This window comes from Triticum aestivum, chromosome 7B (assembly GCF_018294505.1).
Source record: "Triticum aestivum cultivar Chinese Spring chromosome 7B, IWGSC CS RefSeq v2.1, whole genome shotgun sequence".
NCBI classification, from domain to species: domain Eukaryota; kingdom Viridiplantae; phylum Streptophyta; class Magnoliopsida; order Poales; family Poaceae; genus Triticum; species Triticum aestivum.
Window position 1 is genome coordinate 472,862,763 of NC_057813.1, and position 24,290 is coordinate 472,887,052.

General features: G+C 44.3%; 1 protein-coding gene and 1 long non-coding RNA gene across 8 annotated transcripts; both read left to right on the forward strand.

Annotated features, from left to right (window-relative positions):
- Window positions 1-522: 522 nt before the first annotated feature.
- On the forward strand, window positions 523-11,439 carry LOC123155508 (uncharacterized). Of its 7 annotated transcripts, none has more exons than XR_006477466.1 (6): window positions 523-1,227; window positions 1,347-2,725; window positions 2,904-4,344; window positions 7,028-8,202; window positions 9,256-10,947; window positions 11,069-11,439. It is a non-coding gene; the product is annotated as an uncharacterized lncRNA (long non-coding RNA). The 7 variants fall into 7 exon arrangements; XR_006477471.1 differs by having other exon boundaries at window positions 524-1,227; window positions 7,028-7,454; window positions 7,863-10,947; XR_006477468.1 differs by having other exon boundaries at window positions 525-1,227; window positions 7,028-7,989; window positions 8,086-10,947.
- A 356-nt stretch (window positions 11,440-11,795) lies between these two features.
- LOC123160812 (GTP-binding nuclear protein Ran-3) lies at window positions 11,796-14,661 on the forward strand. The gene is made up of 7 exons (XM_044578647.1): window positions 11,796-12,251; window positions 12,427-12,553; window positions 12,685-12,802; window positions 13,559-13,648; window positions 13,757-13,936; window positions 14,079-14,156; window positions 14,269-14,661. The coding sequence occupies exons 1-7, from the start codon at window positions 11,811-11,813 to the stop codon at window positions 14,339-14,341; spliced, it is 1,107 nt and encodes a 368-aa protein (XP_044434582.1). The 5' UTR covers window positions 11,796-11,810; the 3' UTR covers window positions 14,342-14,661.
- Window positions 14,662-24,290: the final 9,629 nt, after the last annotated feature.

The following is a 24,290-nucleotide window of genomic DNA, read 5'->3' on the forward strand; positions in this document are numbered from 1 at the left end:
AGTCGCATGAGATCTAGCCACACTCATAGGTTATATTTCAGTAATGCCTAGAATTAGAATTAATCATACAGAATGTATTATCTCCCAACATCATCAGTGAATTTCTTCAAATATGAACCCTGATAAGTGACACACATGTGGTACGAAACAATTTTACCCTGACGTTTTTTGATGGCAAGTTTAGATATCAAGGATGGCAACTTTAATTGTGAAGCATGGCAACTTTTTGTTTGGATGGCAAGTTTCAATTATATTTTTTTCGTATGGCAATTTTAGTTGTAAAAATGTCAGGGCGGTGCCACAGGTACGACACTTATCTAAACATTTCATCACTAATTAATACTAAATGGCTATTTGGATTTATCTCTCTATCCTAATAGAGCACTTGGTGAATAGTCTGCACGGTTTATTTTCGCTGGTTTATTTTCGTCATCCTCCCATCATCTTCTTTTTCGTCATCCTACCACTTCTGCTCTACCCTCCATCGAAATAAACCGGTGCGAAAAAAAACCCTGAAATCGATCCCTCGTTCCCACAACAGATCGATCCCTCGTTCTCACAGCAGATCGATCCCCTCGATCCAGTAGACTCGCCCAACCATCCTCTCCTTGATACCCTCGCACGCGCTAGGGTTCCTGTGCCGCCGCCACACGTGAGCTTGTCGACCAGCCCAACGTCCTCCGGATCGCCGCCACCCCTCTCCGGATCGCCGCCGTCACCGCCCCGGATCGCTGCCTTCGCCGTCATCCGGATCGCCGCCGTCGCCGTCGGAATCGCCGCCAACGTCTCGTCGCCTCGGATCGCCGCCGTCGCCGTCGGGATGGCTGCAGCCGTCTCTCCAGATCGCACGGGCGTTCATCGTCTCCGGCCTCGCCGTTGTCGTTCCCGTATCTGCCCTCACCCGAAACCTAATGTGCACGCAATCTTCGTGTCGCTTCTTCCTTGTGTTCCATGTCGGCGGCTAGGCCCTCTGGTCCGGCTGTCCCTGGTTTTCTCTACCGCCAACGCCTCAATTCTGCCCCTCCCCCACACATCCCTCCCTCTCACGACCGTCACAGCCATCATCGCGGTGTCAGTCAACTCCTGCCCCGACCTCCATCATGTATTTGTAGAAGATGGTGACGCGTGATGAGTGGCTCAAGGTCCGCAAGGAGGGGATGAAATTCCTCATCACGTTGGACTTCATCGACGCCGCGGACAGGGTCTCCATCCGGTACCCAACGTGAAGTATGCCCATGCCTACACGCTGACATATATCCCCTCTCACACATGCGTTTCTCCTAGAGTAGTACTGCTGCGGACATTTGGCTCTAACTGAAGTGTGATTTATGTGGTTTTGTTTGCAGCGGACATTGGGTTCAGATTTCAGACGGAGAACTTTAGGAGACTATCGACAGGACCAACGATCTTAACCCCACTGTTCGGTTCTGATTCTGTTTCTCCTAATTTTGGTTTGTATTTCGGTGTTTTGTTATAGAAAAAGTCGATGGAGGAGGAGTAATATCTTACAATTTTGGCTAACTTTGTTGTACGCCAACATAATTTTTCTTTGTATCTGAAAATTTCAGGGAGAACACAGAAGCATTCGCGCCTCATGATTTCTGCATCATACTTAACGAACTTCAAATTACTGATCTTTGTAATCAATCTTTTTTTTTATATAATTCTGCATAGGAGGCATTGAGCATGTGTGTGTGTGTGTCATGCTTGGTCATATTGATTTTCTTGAAAAAAAATTGGCAGGTTCCAGTTACTGATTTTTGCATGAGTTGTGTTTTTATTGGATAAAATGTCACAAGCAAGCCGAGTCCACAGGTGAATTTCTTCAGGCACATCAGTGCAAAATAATGAAGGGGAGCCTTGGCGCAGTGGTAAAGCTGCTGCCTTGTGACCATGAGGTCATGGGTTCAAGTCCTGGAAACAGCCTCTTACAGAAATGTAGGGAAAGGCTGCGTACTATAGACCCAAAGTGGTCGGACCCTTCCCTGGACCCTGCGCAAGCGGGAGCTACATGCACCAGGTTGCCCTTTTTACATCAGTGCAAAATAATAATATGACAATTGATAGTCTCTCCACTGTTTTCCACACAAGTTGGAAGAGAAAATAATGGCATGTAAACACATTTACTTTTTGCTGTTTGTAGGGCACCGTGATACATGTCCCTGTCAGGCCGTTTGTTTGTTTTGTTAGTCCTCCCATGTCATCCTCTTTTGTCAGGTCGTATAGATTCAACAACTTGAGGCTCGCCCATGGTCAATTGGACCAGAAGAGTTGGTTTCCTTATTCTCTTCTATTTCCATCTGTTCCGATCCGATCCGATGGCCGGTGGTGTGGTTGCATTGCACGACCCCATAAGTGGGGTTCAAAGATCACCGTCACTGGCTGTGTGAGGCCACGAATGTCATCTTGGTCCCCTTACTACTATAGTCCTGATCCACGATTGTCATCTTGGTCCCCTGTATGAGTTAATTACATGATGTTGTGTTCTCAAGTTTTACTCTGAATTTGTTAGATGCTGGATGAAATTCACAGCTAAGCAATTTTTTCGTATGTCTTACCAGTGGTGGAAGGAAGATTGAACTGATAAATTTCTGCAACCACCTTGAGGTCCATAACTTTCTCCTAATTATATGCAGCCCAATTCGTAAAGATGTATTTGTTTGCGGGAGAGGACTGCCTATGATCAGAAGCAAACAACATGTGACCATCATATGTGTGAGAGATGGTAAGAGTATCTGCTATGTATTTCTGTGTGTGCACTACTAATGTGAATTGACTGGTCATGCTGCTACAGTAGGTTCATGATCGATTATGGAAACAAGAAAATTACTTGATAAGGATTTTCTTAGTGTGTACTTTGAGACTTGAGAGGCTGTTATTGACAGGGATTCTTTGTCTGCTAGAGAGGCTGGTGCCAAATCAACATAGGAGCAAGGGCAGGATAAGGGGACTGAGGTGAAGTCTTTTCTTCTCCGTCTCTATGGTATGCTGATACGTTCAAACCTGCATTTTAACTATTGATACCTATAATTCATTGATTAGCATTTTAACTACTGCAATTGATTTATGAAAAATTGTTAGGTTGTAGTATCTATCTAACATCTGGAAGAGAAAAAATGTGATGAACATTTTTTTCACAAGGTTATGTATATCTATCTTTAAAATGTGGTACAGAGAGCAGAAGGTTTTAAATGCTTGCAAATCCACTTTTATGAGCAGCACCTGGGTCCAATGAACCAAATATGCAAGCACGCATGACAATGATGTTTTTTCTTCTCCATTAGTGAATCTTCCTTTTCTAAGTCATATTTAGTTAGGAAGGCACCTATCTAGATTTTCTGAGAGGTTGCGAGTGATCAGAACTGAACATTTTTATTATGTCTACCATGCCTTTCATCTGCTTTGCTCTTCTACTTCTGTATAGTTATCGTTAATTATGTAATACATGTACAAGCCATTTGGTCAGATACAATCCTTTTGTTAATTTATAAATTCTGTTGAAAGAGATCTAATTAGTTGGCACAATTCATAATGTTTTGCAGTATATTGATTATCCTTTCATCATTAATTTTTTATGCTGTCGTGTCCCTCTTTGGTGTTGAGGAACTCTGACAATCGATAACAATTTATGGTGGAACGTCGATGCTATCGGAATTTTTGAAAACTAAATGCTTTCAGATCATATTATGTTGCTTGCCACTGGGAGTAAAAGAATAAGCAAAGGCATATCTCAGTTCGTCATGCTCTTGCTCTGTTTGTATAGATGTTTATGTTAGATAAAATCTACGTTGTCGTATCATCAATGTTAGATATCATCTATTGTTCTACAATGTATCCTTGCAAAAACATGCAGACTCTTTGTGTTGGATCTCTTATTGTTGCCCAGTCTAAATGTATGACATATAACTATGGCTCATTTATGCTTATTGAATTTGAGTTGACATTTTAGATTGACAATTTACTTTACAATAGAAACCATTGCTCTGTTTGTAGGTTTCAGCCGGATATGTAAAATATCCCATATAGGAATAGTGTAATCTTCAAGTTTCCTCATTACAGGCATAAAATAATCCGCATCATGTTTACTCAAAATCTCAAATGTATTTACATATGGGTGCATGTTCTCTGCTTCTTACTAAATATGATCCTGATGTTTAATGGAGAAATAAATATTAAGTGCACACATAATGCAGTTTTGTGAGGGCAGGAAAGAAACAAATCTTTATATTGGTTCGGGACTGACTGCCCATTGGGCCATCTTCTTATTTTGTTTTAGGGTCCTTGCCTTTTATGCATGTTTTTCGCTGCAGGACATGCTTCCTGTCTGTTTGTAATTTCTCTTAGGTAAGACATTCAATCCCTTACTCCATTGATGTCTCCTTTATCCTTTTATATATCCAATATATTTTTGTTTTTTTTTCCTTGAAAGGTTTGTACCGAGTTCTTGGGATGTTTTATCCAAATATGCATACAATTGCTAGATAAGATATGTCTGTATATACATGTGTGTGTGTTTTGTTTGCTTTGACTGAAGATATACTGGTTTAGCCAGCCACGATTATGCAAGCTGTCATGGTTCCACGAAGGGTACAAAATGACAAGCATGCATAAAAATGTACTACTCTTGCTCGAGAGACAAATGTACTTTTCGTGGGATTGTCGAGTACATGGTCTATTTGTATGTATGAGTGATTAAGGGGAAAAATAAGTTGTCATTGTTTGGGCAGTAGAGCATGGTCTTTAGAGTTAGCTAAGGACACTGAGACTGGTTTTTTATTTTGTTTTGTGTATTCATATTATTCCATTTACCTTATAAATTTTAACCTTAAATATATTGGTGAAAACATGGTGGTGGAATGATGATGTCCAGAAGGCGCTTAAAGAGAAGAAAGATTGCTTCAGACGCCTATACCTGGATAGGAGTGCAGACAACATAGAGAAGTACAAGATGGCGAAGAAGGCCGCAAAGCGAGCTGTTGGTGAAGCAAGGGGTCGGGCATATGAGGACCTCTACCAACGGTTAGGCACGAAGGAAGGTGAAAGGGACATCTATAAGATGGCTAAGATCCGGGAGAGGAAGACGAGGGATATTGGCCAAGTCAAATGCATCAAGGACGGAGCAGGCCAACTCTTGGTGAAGGACGAAGAGATTAAGCATAGATGGCGGGAGTACTTCGACAAGCTGTTCAATGGGGAGAATGAGAGTTTTACCATTGAACTGAATGACTCCTTTGATGAGACCAGCATGCGTTTTGTGCGGCGCATCCAGGAGTCTGAGGTGAAGGAGGCTTTAAAAAGGATGAAAGGAGGCAAGGCGATGGGCCCTGATTGTATCCCCATTGAGGTGTGGAAAGGTCTCGGGGACATAGCGATAGTATGGCTAACCAAGCTTTTCAACCTCATTTTTCGGGCAAACAAGATGCCAGAAGAATGGAGACGGAGTATATTAGTACCAATCTTCAAGAACAAGGGGGATGTTCAGAGTTGTACTAATTACCGTGGAATTAAGCTGATGAGCCATACAATGAAGCTATGGGAGAGAGTCATTGAGCACCGCTTAAGAAGAATGACAAGCGTGACCAAAAATCAGTTTGGTTTCATGCCTGGGAGGTCGACCATGGAAGCCATTTTCTTGGTACGACAACTTATGGAGAGATATAGGGAGCATAAGAAGGACTTGCATGTGGTGTTCATTGACTTGGAGAAGGCCTATGATAAGATACCGCGGAATGTCATGTGGTGGGCCTTGGAGAAACACAAAGTCCTAGCAAAGTACATTACCCTCATCAAGGACATGTACAATAATGTTGTGACAAGTGTTCGAACAAGTGATGTCGACACCGATGACTTCCCGATTAAGATAGGACTGCATCAGGGGTCAGCTTTGAGCCCTTATCTTTTTGCATTGGTGATGGATGAGGTCACAAGGGGTATACAAGGAGATATCCCATGGTGTATGCTCTTTGCGGATGATGTGGTGCTAGTTGACGATAGTCGGACGGGGGTAAATAGGAAGTTAGAGTTATGGAGACAAACCTTGGAATCGAAAGGGTTTAGGCTTAGTAGAACTAAAACCGAGTACATGATGTGCGGTTTCAGTACTACTAGCTGTGAGGAGGAGGAGGTTAGCCTTGATGGCCAGGTGGTACCTCGGAAGGACACCTTTCGGTATTTGGGGTCAATGTTGCAGGAGGATGGGGGTATTGATGAAGATGTGAACCATCGAATCAAAGCCGGATGGATGAAGTGGCGCCAAGCTTCTGGCATTCTCTGTGACAAGAGAGTGCCACAAAAGCTAAAAGGCAAGTTCTACAGGACGGCGGTTCGACCCGCAATGTTGTATGGCGCGGAGTGTTGGCCGACTAAAAGGCGACATGTTCAACAGTTAGGTGTGGCGGAGATGCGTATGTTGAGATGGATGTGTGGCCACACGAGGAAGGATCGAGTCCGGAATGATGATATATGAGATAGAGTTGGGGTAGCATCAATTGAGGAGAAGCTTGTCCAACATCGTTTGAGATGGTTTGGGCATATTCAGCGCAGGCCTCCAGAAGCTCCAGTGCATAGCGGACGGCTAAAGCGTGCGAAGAATGTCAAGAGAGGGCGGGGTCGACCGATTTTGACATGGGAGGAGTCCGTTAAGAGAGACCTGAAGGATTGGAGTATCGACAAAGAGCTAGCTATGGACAGGGGTGCGTGGAAGCTTGCTATCCATGTGCCAGAGCCATGAGTTGGTTGCGAGATCTTATGGGTTTCACCTCTAGCCTACCCCAACTTGTTTGGGACTAAAGGCTTTGTTGTTGTTGTTGTTGATATTGGTGAAAACATGTTAAGATTTCCTAATGAATTTTTTCTATGCTCCCACAACCATATGTTTGGGGGTATATGTCACAAATCTATTCAGTACCTGATTAAGAAAAAGAAAACAGAGTTCTGGACTAACAGGCGTGCTTTTTCTTATCACCCTGTTATCGAATATTAATTGCCTTCACGTGAAGCTAACAACTTGTTGCTTATCTAACAACAGGTCCTTAGTGAAGAAATGAACCATGGAATCTGTAAAAATTAAAACATTGGTAGGACACTGTTTTATATCCATAATTTTAATTTCTTTAGGTCACTACGCTGTAATCAAATGAGGAGTGTGTTCTTTGAAGTCGTCGTACTTGTGTGAATTGATTCCTTGAACCAATACTTAATATCTGTTGTATGTAGATGAGAGAGATAGTGGTGCATGTCTATCACTGCCATCACTACTTCTTCCGGCTGCCGCTACCATCGTCCCCTCCCCTGAGCTCTCTGGATCTGGTGGGCTTTTGCAGTTAGCCGAGGCTCCGTTGGTTGTTGAATTTTGCCGATCTTCCATGTTGTTTGTGGCTTGCCACCAGCCTGACAAGAAGCTGGTTATTGCATACATCCTTTGCAAGTTAAAATATTGTGAAGGTCAATAGGAGGTATTTCAATGGAACTTGATTGTGCAGATTTTCTTGAACTAAAGCTCGCTAATAAAATTGAACTTTCTATGCGTGAAATGGATTCCGCCAAGATATAGCAAAAGTAGGCAATGACATGTTTTATGTCACTCTTCATTAGGGATTGGCTAAACACATAATTAAGATACTACTAGAAGTTCCATCAAAAAGTTACTAAATGTTTTTGTAACATTTATGCACAAAAAAGAGTTGCGGAACTGCCATAAATTGTATGCTCTTTGCAAAATGATTGCACTAAAAAAGTCTGGAATAACATTCCTTTTTATTTCTTATAAAGCAAGTTGCGGAACTGCCATAAATTGTATGCTCTTTGCACAATGATTGCACTAAAAAAGTCTGGAATAACATTCCTTTTTATTTCTTATAAAGCAAGTTGCAGAACTACCCTAAATTGTATGGTCCTTGCAAAATGACTGCACTAAAAAAAATCTGGAATAATATTCCTTCTTATTTTTTATAAAGGAGGTCCCTGGAGTAGTGTTACAGATGGGAAGAGGTAATCAGTAATCAATATCCTCCCCTTCATTTTTAGGTGCTGCTTATGTGATAACTCATGTGAGTGTTATAAGTGTTTACTACATTCATTATTCAGGCAAATGAGCAAGATAATAGCAGCAATCAACGGTCAGCTGATCATACAGAATATTCAGAAGCTAGCTCTCTTTTATCTACTGCGAGAACACCCACTACACTTCTACAGGCTAATAAGGTATTTCCTCTTCTAAGAAGAAATCCTTTCTACCTTTTGCTATCGTTTTCTTAGTTGTAATAATGAAAACTCAGTACGTTCCAGTGTATCTTCTGTACTAATGGTCTCAGTAGGCACCAGTGTATCTTCTGTACTGATGGTGTAACACTATGTTCCCTCTATATGGCTTCAGACTGTTGCTATTTGATCTGTAATGCCAATATGACTGCCATGTGTACTCTATGAATTGCACAAGCTAACTTACTTCTACCTATCCAACCTACGAGTTTCAATGTGATGCTAGAAGTTAAAACTACAAGAAAAGTGATTTGCTTCAACAAGTACATGTTCCGTGTTTCAGTAACCACTCTTGACTGAGTGTTCCATCTATAAAAAATTGCTGCTCGCTTGAATGTATATTTCCTTTTTGTTCCATCGCCGCTGCAAAAATGATTCATCTTGATAATTAGACAAACCGAGCCTGTCAGTAAATAAAAACGTTCAACTTTTTCCACTTTGAAAAATTTTAACGCCACCTGGAACGTTTCCAATCAAGCACGAAAAATGCCTACAAATAATACAAATATTACTTAAAACGATAATAGAAATTACCATGAGTGCCAGACACAAAACCTTCCACAGGACATCTCCTTTTTCTTGCTGCATCTTCTCGCATTGCAGTTCGCAGGTTGTTGATAAGACTTTAGATCCTTTATGAATGGATCTTCATATTTTTTTCTCATATGGTTGCAAACATCCCTTACTCCATGTCAACACTGTGTCACCACCGCTCTACTATTGCTCATCAGTCACACTGGACTTAATAGTAACACAATTGTAAATCCGTGGAGTTAGACAGTACTTTACACTACTTCTCAATAGATGCGTAAAGAAATCATAACCTTAATAACTTATATAATTTTCCATTGTGTTTAATTTCCATTTGCTCCATATTTTCTCAGAGACGTTTAATTTGCGATTACTCCGGCTTTTTTGTACAACTTTGATAGAAGGAGTTGTCATGTTTGTATTGTGTGTTGGATGATACTTATGAAGGATATTTTAAATATCAAGGACCGCGTGAAGCGCGACACCCGCGTAAATATCTCAGTTCTACTCTCATCTTTGCATTGGCTCTGGTGTACGGCTGCACACGGTTGCGGCCAAGCGTCTGTCGATGATTGCTGAGCACGACAAGGTGACCCAAGGGAGATGGAGGAAGACCAGGTTAAGTCAGTGAACTGCTCTATATGGAATTGCTACAAAAAATCATGTCAATTTCCTCTACTGTGCCTCCACTCTATAAGGAAAAAAACCCTGGTATATTCTCTAGCTTGTTGGATTCATAATAGAACCCTAAAAAGATTGGTTTGATTTGTAACATATTATCTACAAAAAATGATTTTGTGCACATTAGCATTTTCTAAAGTTAGCATTACTTACATGCCCTTTGTGTGCTCAAGAAATATATGGATAATCTTTTGCTAGCCGAACGAATAACAATGGCCTGTTACTGTGTGAAGGAGTGACCTCTTTCTGAAGATATTTAATTCACCATGCTTATTCAGGTGCGAGTTCTGTTTTTGACTGAGATATTTTTCCACTTTCTCCATGTTAAACAATAACTTAGTGTTCAATTATTGTATGTGTGTGTTAGACGAGTTGTTTTGTTCCATGTTTAGGTTGAAGTAGTTGTTTGAGTGCATTAGCCTTTTCATTTTCTATTGTGGCAGTTCATCTTATTTAATCTTGATGTCCTTAAATTGCTCTATTCACATATTTGCCAAGATTTCGAGTTTGATTTCTACCTGTGTAGCTATGCTGGCATTCAGGTTAGCTTTCTCTATATAATTGTTGCATTCCATTTATTTTATTTTTATTACTACACCTTGTGATGGAATGGTCTGATTGCTGATCCGGTGTTCTTGCATTAGCGATGAAGTAGATGAGTGACAAGGATGAACATAACAAAGGGGTGCAATGTGGTTAGCGATGAAGGGCAAGGAAGATGAAGACACTTTTTGTCATTCGATGTCTATTTATATTTTTTGTTATCTTATTGTTATTTTTGTTCCGTTGAAACAAATGGGCGCTTAAAAAGGAAATAATTTCAACTAAAATTTCCAATTTTTGGCCACCTATGTACATTCGACATCACTTACATATATCGTCTGATGTTTGTTTTAATGCTTCATGTCCTATTGCTTATCTTGCTCCAAGTTCATGATATGCGGTGCTGCTCCTATTACGGAAAGCATACCAGATAGAAAATTTCCCTATGCTTTCAAGATAATGTTCCTTTTAAGATTGTAGAGCAAGATGAAATATTTTGAAACGGCAACAGTGCTAGAGAAAGGTGGATGATGTGTAGGAAAACGAGGGGTGGAGAAAAACATGTGACTTGTCTTCTCAAAATTAGAGGAGGATTGAAGAGATAACCTGCCAAGGATGAAAGTGCGGATGAAGAGAGCAGATGTAGAGGGGAAGGAAGGGTGGAGAAAAATATGCCACTTGTCTTCTTAAGTAGAAGATGGTTTGAAGGGATATGACAACCGCCGAGGAGGAACTAAGCATGAAAAAGATTTAACTCACATTTATGAAATATAACAAATGTTTGACAGTGTCTTCTTTATTCTTTGGCAATGCATAGGTAGCGGCGGTTGGGCTAGAGTTACCGAGCGTCGATGTCGTCGGCTACCTGGTGGCCTCTGACAGTGGAGAATGGGCTCCCTTCAGCATTACAATCCACTACAAGAAGATGGCCAAGTAGGACCCACAACGACCTTTTCCTGACAAACTACACACATTTCTTTAACCTCATTATCCTAATGACCCCATGCAACTGTTGTAAACTTATAATGACATTGGCACGATCAAAATATTGCAGGTGAAACAGTATCGACAGACCATCACGGCAAGGAGGTTGAGTTGAGAAAAGTGTACTTCCATCGAAGGAATGCTTCTCCTTGGGGCTGATTGCATTGGCCATGCTAAGCACCAGAGGAGAGGCAAAGTAACAAAGACAAACAAAAAAAAAGCATTTTGTATATTTTTTTAATTGATTATAGATTTTACCGTGTGCATGTACTTCATGTTGCTGAATTGCATTAGTAAAGTTCCTCCATTGATAAGTGGCCAAATAGGTTCTCTAAACCTTCTGCTAGGCCTTCCTTGTGAATGATGGTGTAAACTGTTTCAAGTAGATACACATATGTGGGTAAAAAGTATCATATTACAACAAATCACTTGGTGTTGGACTCATATGTAATTTTTATGGGCATGAAGTCACTCTTTCGAGTACTGACGACTGTTGCAACGTTTGATCATGCGTGAGTTACAAGTTCTTTTCTCGCTAAAAACCGTTGTCACTTGGAGTGATATATGACGGGGTCTCATTGGAGTTTATCTACTAAAAAATGTTCACTGGTAAGTATGAATACTCAAAAAAGGCCCGTAGCAACACACGGGCATTCTACTAGTTAGATAAAAATGTGCAGTGTTTCTTAGAAAACACTTCGATATATCTATGTGTATATCTATAGAAAAACGATTCTGTATTTTTATAAACTTACGCTATTTCCACTTTTCAGAACGCTATTTTCAAACCTTGGAAGACCGGAGTCAAGGCAATGCCGAAGCGCCGGGACTGCGTGAAGGCGACGCTACTAATTTCCCGTACCGGTCTCGACTGGCCCTGGACGAGTCGCGTCGCGCCGCACGCGACACAGCTTACATCCCACGCTAACAACCGACCGACACACAGATGGACGGCCTGGATCACGTGTACGTTCACATCGCACGGTGGGAAAGCCTGCTTAGGTCTCAAGCTAAGCCATGGCGGCCACCGGCAACCGCGGCTCGCAGGTGGTAGCTTAGAATCGAAGCGGACGACGCCATATATATACCGCGGCCGCGGCGGCCCCTCTCCCTCGTCCGTCAGACACGCGCGCTCGCATCGCCGCCGAAGCCCGTCGCTCTCCCTCTCCGAACCCCTCCGCCCCGCCGATTCGCTCCGCCCCGCCCCGCCGACGCCAGCGCAGGTTCCTGCTCCGGAGGCTTCGGCCGCAATGGTGCGTGGATCTCCTCGACTCCTTCTCGTATCTGTTTCGAGGCGGTTGCTTTCCGACGAATTTCGAGGCGGTTTCTGCGCTTCCGCTGTTCTAGATTCTGCTCGTGGTTTGCGCCTCTTAGTTTTGCCCGATTGATGGGTTTCGATTTCCGATTCTGAACGAATTACGCGTGCAGGCTCTCCCCAACACCCCGCCCGTGGACTACCCCAGCTTCAAGCTCGTCCTCGTCGGCGACGGCGGCACCGGCAAGACGACGTTCGTGAAGAGGCACGTCACCGGGGAGTTCGAGAAGAAGTACGAACGTAAGTGAACCTGCTGACGATTCTAGTTTGCTTCCTTCCCACCTCTCGGTCGCATCTCGTGTTTCTGTTGAAGGATGATGTTGCCTTTGATGTCGCTGACTGTTGTTGTTGATCTGAACGGTGTTTTGCAGCGACGATCGGCGTGGAGGTGCGGCCGCTGGACTTCCAGACGAGCCACGGCAAGATCAGGTTCTACTGCTGGGACACCGCCGGGCAGGAGAAGTTCGGTGGCCTCCGTGACGGATACTAGTAAGATCCTTGAAATCAACCAGCTAGTCGCAACTATATACGTTGAATCTATGGTTAGATGATGCTATCTACGTCCGATCATGGTTCAGACTTTCAGTTATCTTTTAGCACCTGCAAAGTTGATGGGGCTTCCAAATTCCTGGCCTAGGAACAATCAGTACTCTTGTTGGTTATAGTGACATTTACACCGATTAGTACTGCAGGCCTTGTTTGTCGATGTTACTAGTATTATCTTGTTCATTCATCTGATATGGTATCCAATTGATCACTTGCATTAGTTGCGAGAAACAAGTAGACATTACTGCAGGCCAAAATTCTTGATTCAGAGTTTTGGAATACCACTTACTGCACTCATGGTTCTGCATACTAGTAAGTTCAGATGTTTTAACGGGTGAGCCATGTGCATTGGTATTTAGAGCACATTTGGAGCTTGTCTGCCTGCTTCTTAGGAATTAATTGTTTGGCCTTCTTCAAGAGCACTCATCTTACTTATTACCGTAAGCATCAGGTAGTGCTTTGCAGCAGCTTAGAGAGTTTGACTAGATTACATGCAGCAACTATAGGAGTAAGACTATAGGGTCTGTTGTTAAGAGTTTGTGATTTCTAGCAAAGCAAATAAGATGGCATGGTCATCGACCACAATGGTTCATACCTTGTCTTGTGCTCTCGTTTCAAAAAAACAAGAAACTTGTGCTGCCATTGTTTTGGCCGGTGCGCATTGACAGTGGATTCTTACTTTCTCCTTCTGTTTTTCAGCATCCATGGCCAGTGCGCAATCATCATGTTCGATGTCACCTCCCGACTCACCTACAAGAACGTCCCCACCTGGCACAGAGACATCTGCAGGTAGAGTATGCTCTCCCAGAATATCTCCAGTCTCCACCTAGTTACTATTTCATTAGTTGTCCTGAATTGACCTGACACATCTCTTAAATTATCCTTTGTTGCAATCAGGGTGTGCGAGAACATCCCGATCGTCCTGTGCGGCAACAAGGTGGACGTGAAGAACCGGCAGGTGAAAGCCAAGATGGTGACCTTTCACAGGAAGAAGAACCTCCAGTACTACGAGATCTCTGCCAAGAGCAACTACAACTTCGAGAAGCCTTTCCTCTACCTTGCAAGGAAGCTCTCAGGGTAACTCATTTCTGCTGCATCGCACAACCTTTACCACAACTGTCTCAGTGCTACACAGATTCTCCTTTCCAACCAAAATAGGGTAACGTTATATGCTCATTCTGAACAATCAAATTAATAAGATATATGACTGCGATTGCAGGGACATGACGCTCCGGTTCGTCGAGGAGACGGCCCTCCTCCCTGCCGACGTGACCGTCGACCTCGCCGCACAGCAACAGTGAGTGAACAATGCACTACTCTAAAGGCTACTACTTGTACTTCCTCTGATGAAACTGCATCCTTGTGATGTTGCGTTGATCTCTTATGCTGGGAAACTCTTTTGTATACAGGATTGAGGCAGAGATAGCAGCTGCGGCGGCAATGCCCCTCCCGGATGACGATGATGACAACATCATGGACTGAGCTGATCAATCGGAGGCTCTGTGCCTAGTTTAATAGCAGCATATATAGTTTCAATCAAACTCTTATAAGAAGTGAGACTTCTGTATCCGTATCAGACATTCAGTAGGCATCTGATGACGATGGTTTGTGCGATAGTTCCATGCTTTTCTCAGTGGTAGTTGGTCTGAGATTTCTTTGTCTGAGTGCTTGTCAAAACCGAACGAATGTGAAGGTTAATCGGTTTCTTTACTATTCTGGAGTGTGGTCTTCATTAGAAAAATCTAAAGAAAGCTTGAAAGCTCGAAAGCTTGCTTTGCATTACATGAATTTAGTTTAAAGTTTGTGGATAAGTTCCTTCGCATTTAATATTCGTTTGAAGTTATGAAACTATTCACTAGTACTGTCACATCCCTAGCTTCTGGTGCTGTCTAGTGTTTGCATTTTGTTGCATCATGTTTAAATTTTATTTAAGTTGAATTGGGGATGACAGAACCCCCAGCACCCCCCTCCTTAGCAACTAGGGTTTACTAAAATCTTTTTCAATGAATCCAAAATGCCCTTCATAAATGTTCATCATTTTTGTTTTGGTCCAGAACCTCTGCCAAAAATGGTGCACATTTTCTAGGTCACTCTGGATTTTTTGAATTAATCCATTAAGTATTTGCATTTGGGCATTTAATTCCTATAAATATTTTAATTGCCCAAATAATATTGATAATGGTTGAGGGCTGTTAGAAATAATTTCATAAGTGCCCACAATTATTTTCAGCATTTATTCAAATGGTTTAGTATTTTTACTAAATCAAAACAAAACAGAAAAAAAATAGGAAACTGAAACAAGAAAAGAGAGAGAGAGAGGAAGCCCACCTGGGCCACTTACCTGGCCCAGCTCCTCCAGCAGCCCAGCCCACCTCCTCCTCCCTGTCGCCTTCCTCCTCGTGCCAGTAGGCAGAGGAGGGACACGGCGCACGCGCCCGAGCTCGCCACGCCACCAGGCTGCCTGCCTGCGTCGCCTGGCCACCGCGACGCCTCGTGTCATCTCCTCGGCGCTGCCCCGACCCCCTAGACTCCCTCGCTCTCTCCCCCAAACGCTCTCTCCTCCTCTGTTCTTTCCGCCACCGAACGCATCCGTCGCCGCCGACGAGCGTCGCCGTGGCCACAGCCACAGCCTCGCCTCGTCGTTGCGCCCAGAGGCTCCGCCTCGACCCCCTCTTCCTCTCCACCAATCCATGCCCCGCCGGACGCCCTGCATCGCCGCCCACGCCATCTTCCCCATCTCCGGCCGCCCGAGATCGCCGGTGCCCGCTCGCCACCTCCGAAGCCTCCCCGAGCCCACCGAGCTCTACTCCCGACCCCTTGTGAGCTCCTACGCCTTTCCCCTCTCTCCCCGCAGTCTAACTCGCCCTCTAGCACTAGCGCCACCGCGACCGAGAGCTTCTCGCCGCCGGCCATGGCGTGGCCGTGGCCACAGCCACCGCAGCTCGTTTCCGAGCCCATCGTCGTGCTCACCACAACCTCAGGAGCCCGCAGCACCCACCAGTTCCTCCCGTAGTGCACCATAGCGTCGAATCGGTCGGCGCCCGAACTCCGACCGCCGCGGAAGCGGACACCGCCGTCGATTTAGGTCGTCTCCGGCGACCCCTCTAGCACCAGCCGACGCGGACGAGGCCCAGGGTTCCAACGGTGCCATCCGCGCCCCGAACCGTGGCCCGTGCTGCGTTTCCGGACCGCGCCACCGTCTCGGGCCTCGTCGGCGTCATGTCGCCGGTGGGGTTGACCCATTTGACCATGTGGGCCCCGCCCCTGGTCAAACCTAGATTAGGAGTTAATCTAATATTAATTTATTTAGTTAAGCTAATTACACTGACATGTGGGACCCACTATCAGGTTTGACTGGACAGTGACCTGTTGACCTGCTGACGTCACACTGACGTCAGGCTGACGCAATAATGAATTACTGGAATTATTAATATTCTGAAAATTCAGAAAATGGCCTAAACTTCTAAAAATCATATAAAATCAACCGTAACTCCAAATGAAATAATTTATATATGAAAAATGATCAGAAAAATCCAATCTATCCATCTGTACCATTTTCATGCATGTTAGAACAACTTATAGCTTCTGTTTAGCACAAATCAATTAAATGGCATTAAAACTCTCACATATGGAGTTTGAATTTGAACATAGTGTTCAAACCAACCCCATTTAACTTGTTGCTAGATGCATTAGGCCAATCAACAGTATATTGCCATGTCATCTTCATGCATCATATTGTTGCATGGCATTGATTGTGTTTCTCCTTTGTTTGTCGGCGTTGTTCCCCCTCGGTAGACGATGTACCGATGATGTGATCGTTGACACTGATGAAGACTCAATATTATCTTCAGAAGTGCCAGGCAAGCAAAACCCCCCTTGTTCATTCCGATACAATCCTACTCTCTCGCCCTGCTCTCTTTTACTGCATTAGGACAACAACGAGTCATTTGTTACTTGCTGCGGTAGCTGAACCCCTTTATCCTCTGCATGACCTGTCATTGCCACAGTAAATAGATGAAACCCACTAGTATGAGTAGGAGTTGCTTGAGCCCTGTTGTGCCTACTCATTCATGTTTGTTTGTCATGCCTGCTACTGCTTAGAGTTGAGTCAGGTCTGATTCATCGGGGATGAATCAGAGGTGTGTGAACATGTCCTACTGTGTGTGAGCTAAGTGTGTGAACACGATTTGGTAAAAGGTAACGGTGAGAGGCCATGTAGGAGTACATGGTGGGTTGTCTCATTGAAGCCGTCCTCAGGAACTGAGTTCTGTGTTTGTGATCCATGATTCAGCTACTACCATGCATTGGGCCCTGAAATATGACCCCGCTCGACTTCTTATTCACCCTAGTCCTCTGTCCAGGAGTTGCAAGTAGTTTCTGGTGTTTGTAGCTTACTGGAGGCCGTGGACAGCGCTGACCGTAGGGGTGGGCTGTGATGCGGTAGGTACGTGGCCCGGTGTACCGGATACCCGTTAGGTATCTCGGGAACCCTGCACGCATCGTTTGGGGCTGTGAGCGAAACTCCGGCCGGATCTCCTCATGGATGGAACCCGAATAGGCGATAAACCTAGACTAGAGACTTGAGTGTTTAGGTAGGTCGTGGTCTACACCCACGTCGGCTTTCGCTTAAAGTCTGCCGAGCACATGTCGTGTGCAGACGCTAAGTGGTGGAAACATGTATGAAGAAGTACACCCCTGCAGGGTTAACATCATCTATTCGAATAGCCGTGTCCGCAGAAAAGGACTTCTGGGTTTCTTATAACAGTTCATAGACAAGTGAAAGTGGATACTCTAAAATACGCAAGATAAGCGTGAGTGCTATGGATGGCGTTCTCGTAGGGAGACGGGAGCGGATCCATAGTGGTGTATTGATATGGTGAATATGTGGACTCGTGTGCGCCACCTCAAAAGAGTTGCTTGCAGTCGTAGTTTAGGATAGCCACCGAGTCAAAGCTGGCTTGCTGCAGTTAAACCCCCACCATCCCTTTGTTGATAATGATGCATATGTAGTTAGTTCTGATGTAAGTCTTGCTGGGTACATTTGTACTCACGTTTGCCTATTTTATGTTTTTGCAGAGAGACTTCGGTCTCGCTAGTAGTTCCGCGTGGACTTCGACGTTTAGCTTGTTACCTCAGCTACGATCTTGTGCCTCGGCAGGATTTGGTAGATAGTCAGGCTTCTCAGCCTTTTTCATTTATAGATGTCTGTACTCAGACATGATAGCTTCCGCTTGTGTTTTGACTTGTATGCTCTGAATGTTGGGTCGTAGGACCCTTGTTTGTAATATCCCGCTCCTCGGAGCCTAATGAATACTTACTTGTGTCGTAGAGTTATGTTGTGATGCCTTGTTGTATTTGCACATATCGAGCATATTGTGTGTATGATTGAAATGCTTGGTATGTGTGGGATCTGACTATCTAGTTGTTTATCTTTAGTAGCCTCTCTTACCGGGAAATGTCTCCTAGTGTTTCCATTGAGCCTTGGTAGCTTGCTACTGCTCCGGAACACTTAGGCTGGCCGGCATGTGTCCTTCTTCGTTCCAGTGTCTGTCCCTTCGGGGAAATGTCACGCATTGAGTACCGGAGTCCTGTTAGCCCGCTACAGCTCGGTTCACCGGAGTCCTGCTAGCCCAGTGCTACAGCCTGGATTCACTCGCTGATGACCGACACGTTCGATGCTGGGTCATGGATGCATGTCCCTGTAAGTCTGTGCCACTTTGGGTTTACGACTAGCCATGTCAGCCCGGGCTCCTTATCATATGGATGCTAGCGACACTATCATATATGTGTGCCAAAAGGCGCAAACGGCCCCGGGCAAAGGTAAGGCGACACCCGTGGGAATACCGTGCGTGAGGCCGCAAAGTGATATGAGGTGTTACATGCTAGATCGATGTGGCATTGAGTCGGGGTCCTGACAAGTACTCCCCTCCATCTCATAATATAAGAGAGTTTTTTACACTATAGTATTCAAGTTTACTCCAGAGCTTTCCAGTAAAAAAAAAGTTTACTTCAGAGCTGCGGAAAATTGTTTTTCTTAGGGATTGCTCAAAATTAGTTGGAGGTTATGTTAGTGTTTATTATCAAGTACTGCACGAAAAACACCAAACATGCAGAACTTGGTGACCTTTGTGGAGAACTTGATGAAAACCAGACGTACTCGGCAAAGTGTGTGCCACGTGGCCCTCACCTCCGCAGTTGATGACTCTGTGATAGAGTTGTCGGTCGACGTTTGGCGAGTGTCGTGGGGCGATGCTCAGCAAATGTCTCCAGTGTTGGAAATATGCCCTAGAGGCAATAATAAAAGCATTATTATTATATTTCCTTGTTCATGATAATTGTCTTTATTCATGCTATAATTGTGTTATCCGGAAATCGTAATACATGTGTGAATAACAGACACCGACATGTCCCTAGTGAGCCTCTAGTTGACTAGCTCGTTGATCAACAGATAGTCATGGTTTCCTGACTATGGACACTGGATGTCATTGATAACGAGATCACATCATTGGGAGAATGATGTGATGGACAAGACCCAATCCTAAACATAGCACAAGATCGTATAGTTCGTTTGCTAGAGTTTTCCAATGTCAAGTATCTTTTCCTTAGACCATGAGATCGTGTAACTCCCGGATACCGTAGGAGTGCTTTGGGTATGCCAAACGTCACAACGTAACTGGGTGACTATAAAGGTAGACTACGGGTATCTCCGAAAGTGTCTGTTGGGTGACATGGATCAAGACTGGGATTTGTCACTCTGTATGACGGAGAGGTATCACTGGGCCCACTCGGTAATGCATCATCATAATGAGCTCAGAGTGACCAAGTGTCTGGTCATGGGATCATGCATTACGGTACGAGTAAAGTGACTTGCCGGTAACGAGATTGAACGAGGTATTGGGATACCGACGATCAAATCTCGGGCAAGTAACATATCGATAGACAAAGGGAATAGCGTACGGGGTTGATAGAATCCTCGACATCGTGGTTCATCCGATGAGATCATCGTGGAGCATGTGGGAGCCAACATGGGTATCCAGATCCCGCTGTTGGTTATTGACCGGAGAGTCGTCTCGGTCATGTCTGCTTGTCTCCCGAACCCGTAGTGGCTCCTGGGTATTTGATACCGGTGCAGTTGCTCACATTTGTAACTCAAAGCAGGGGCTGCGGAATAAGCGGAAACTGGCAAAGGACGAGGTGACGATGCGCGTCAGGAATGCTTCCAAGGTCAATGTGATCGCCGTCGGCACGCTGCCTCTGCATCTCCCTTCGGGATTAGTTTTAAACCTTAATAATTGTTATTTAGTGCCAGCTTTGAGCATGAACATTGTATCGGGATCTCGTTTAATTCGAGATGGCTACTCTTTTAAATCTGAGAATAATGGTTGTTCCATTTTTATGAGAGATATGTTTTATGGTCATGCTCCTATGGTGAATGGTTTATTCTTTATGAATCTCGAACATGATGCTACACATGTTCATAATGTGAGTACCAAAAGAAGTAAGGCTGATAATGATAGTCCCACATATTTGTGGCACTGCCGCCTTGGTCACATAGGTGTCAAACGCATGAAGAAGCTCCATGCTGATGGACTTTTAGAGTCTCTTGATTATGAATCATTTGACACGTGCGAACCATGCCTTATGGGTAAAATGACCAAGACTCCGTTCTCAGGAACAATGGAGCGAGCAACCGACTTATTGGAAATCATACATACTGATGTGTGCGGTCCAATGAGTGTTGAGGCTCGCGGTGGCTATCGTTATGTTCTCACCCTCACTGATGATTTAAGTAGGTATGGGTATATCTACTTAATGAAACACAAGTCTGAAACCTTTGAAAAGTTCAAGGAATTTCAGAGTGAGGTTGAAAATCAACGTGACAGGAAAATCAAGTTTCTACGATCAGATCGTGGAGGAGAATACTTGAGTCATGAGTTTGGGGCACACTTAAGAAAATGTGGAATAGTTTCACAACTCACGCCGCCTGGAACACCTCAGCGTAATGGTGTGTCCGAACGTCGTAATCGCACTCTGTTAGATATGGTGCGATCTATGATGTCTCTTACCGATTTACCGCTTTCTTTTTGGGGCTATGCTTTAGAGACTGCCGCATTCACTTTAAATAGGGCTCCGTCAAAATCCGTTGAGACGACACCGTATGAATTATGGTTTGGGAAGAAACCTAAGCTGTCGTTTCTAAAAGTTTGGGGATGCGATGCTTATGTCAAGAAACTTCAACCTGAAAAGCTCGAACCCAAATCGGAAAAATGCGTCTTCATAGGATACCCAAAAGAAACTATTGGGTACACCTTCTACCTCAGATCCGAAGGCAAGATCTTTGTTGCCAAGAATGGGTCCTTTCTGGAGAAAGAGTTTCTCTCGAAAGAAGTAAGTGGGAGGAAAGTAGAGCTTGATGAAGTATTACCTCTTGAACCGGAAAATGGCGCAACTCAAGAAAATGTTCCTGAGGTGTCTGCACCGACTAGAGAGGAAGTTAATGATAATGATCAAGATACTTCTGATCAAGCTCCTACTGAAATTCGAAGGTCCACAAGGACACGTTCCGCACCAGAGTGGTACGACAACCCTGTCTTGGAAATCATGTTGTTAGACAACGGTGAACCTTCAAACTATGAAGAAGCGATGGCGGGACCGGATTCCGACAAATGGCTGGAAGCCATGAAATCCGAGATAGGATCCATGTATGAAAACAAAGTATGGACTTTGACTGACTTGCCCGTTGAGCGGCGAGCCATAGAAAATAAATGGATCTTTAAGAGGAAGACAGACGCGGATGGTAATGTGACCATCTATAAAGCTCGGCTTGTCGCTAAGGGTTATCGACAAGTTCAAGGGGTTGACTACGATGAGACTTTCTCACCGGTAGCGAAGCTGAAGTCCGTCCGAATCATGTTAGCAGTTGCCGCATTCTATGATTACGAAATATGGCAAATGGACGTCAAAACGGCATTCCTTAATGGTTTCCTTAAGGAAGAATTGTATATGATGCAGCCGGAAGGTTTTGTCGATCCTAAGAATGCTGACAAAGTGTGCAAGCTCCAACGCTCGATTTATGGGCTGGTGCAAGCATCTCGGAGTTGGAACATTCGCTTTGATGAGATGATCAAAGCGTTTGGGTTTACACAGACTTATGGAGAAGCCTGCGTTTACAAGAAAGTGAGTGGGAGCTCTGTAGCATTTCTCATATTATATGTAGATGACATACTTTTGATGGGAAATGATATAGAACTCTTGGACAGCATCAAGGCCTACTTGAATAAAAGTTTTTCAATGAAGGACCTTGGAGAAGCTGCTTATATATTAGGCATCAAAATCTATAGAGATAGATCAACACGCCTCATAGGTCTTTCACAAAGCACATACCTTGATAAGATATTGAAGAAGTTCAATATGGATCAATCCAAGAAGGGGTTCTTGCCTGTGTTACAAGGTGTGAAATTGAGCTCAGCTCAATGTCCGACCACGGCAGAAGATATAGAAGAGATGAGCGTCATCCCCTATGCCTCAGCCATAGGTTCTATTATGTATGCCATGCTGTGTACCAGACCTGATGTTAACCTTGCCGTCAGTTTGGTAGGAAGGTACCAAAGTAATCCCAGCAAGGAACACTGGACAGCGGTCAAGAATATCCTGAAGTACCTGAAAAGGACTAAGGAAATGTTTCTCATTTATGGAGGTGACGAAGAGCTCGTCGTAAAGGGTTACGTCGATGCTAGCTTCGACACAGATCTGGATGACTCTAAGTCACAAACCGGATACGTGTATATTTTGAATGGTGGGGCAGTAAGCTGGTGCAGTTGCAAGCAAAGCGTCGTGGCGGGATCTACATGTGAAGAGGAGTACATGGCAGCCTCGGAGGCAGCACATGAAGCAATATGGGTGAAGGAGTTCATCACCGACCTAGGAGTCATACCCAATGCGTCGGGGCCGATCAAGCTCTTCTGTGACAACACTGGAGCTATTGCACTTGCCAAGGAGCCCAGGTTTCACAAGAAGACAAGGCACATCAAGCGTCGCTTCAACTCCATTCGTGAAAATGTTCAAGATGGAGACATAGAGATTTGTAAAGTACATACGGACCTGAATATAGCAGATCCATTGACTAAACCTCTCCCTAGAGCAAAACATGATCAACACCAGAATTCTATGGGTGTTCGATTCATCACAATGTAACTAGATTATTGACTCTAGTGCAAGTGGGAGACTGTTGGAAATATGCCCTAGAGGCAATAATAAAAGCATTATTATTATATTTCCTTGTTCATGATAATTGTCTTTATTCATGCTATAATTGTGTTATCCGGAAATCGTAATACATGTGTGAATAACAGACATCAACATGTCCCTAGTGAGCCTCTAGTTGACTAGCTCGTTGATCAACAGATAGTCATGGTTTCCTGACTATGGACACTGGATGTCATTGATAACGAGATCACATCATTAGGAGAATGATGTGATGGACAAGACCCAATCTTAAACATAGCACAAGATCGTATAGTTCGTTTGCTAGAGTTTTCCAATGTCAAGTATCTTTTCCTTAGACCATGAGATCGTGTAACTCCCGGATACCGTAGGAGTGCTTTGGGTATGCCAAACGTCACAACGTAACTGGGTGACTATAAAGGTAGACTACGGGTATCTCCGAAAGTGTCTGTTGGGTGACATGGATCAAGACTGGGATTTGTCACTCCGTATGACGGAGAGGTATCACTGGGCCCACTCGGTAATGCATCATCATAATGAGCTCAGAGTGACCAAGTGTCTGGTCACGGGATCATGCATTACGGTACGAGTAAAGTGACTTGCCGGTAACGAGATTGAACGAGGTATTGGGATACCGACGATCGAATCTCGGGCAAGTAACATATCGATAGACAAAGGGAATAGCGTACAGGATTGATTAAATCCTCGACATTGTGGTTCATCCGATGAGATCATCGTGGAGCATGTGGGAGCCAACATGGGTATCCAGATCCCGCTGTTGGTTATTGACCGAAGAGTCGTCTCGGTCATGTCTGCTTGTCTCCCGAACCCGTAGGGTCTACACACTTAAGGTTCGGTGACGCTAGGGTTATGAAGATATGTATATGCAGAAACCCGAATGTTGTTCGGAGTCCCGGATGAGATCCCGGACGTCACGAGGAGTTCCGGAATGGTCCGGAGGTAAAGAATTATATATAGGAAGTGCTATTTCGGGCATCGGGACAAGTTTCGGGGTTATCGGTATTGTACCGGGACCACCGGAAGGGTCCCGGGGGTCCACCGGGTGGGGCCACCTGTCCCGGGGGGCCACATGGGCTGTAGGGGGTGCGCCTTGGCCTAGATGGGCCAAGGGCACCAGCCCCTATAGGCCCATGCGCCTAGGGTTTCCACCATGGAAGAGTCCATGTGGTGGAAGGCACCCCTAGGT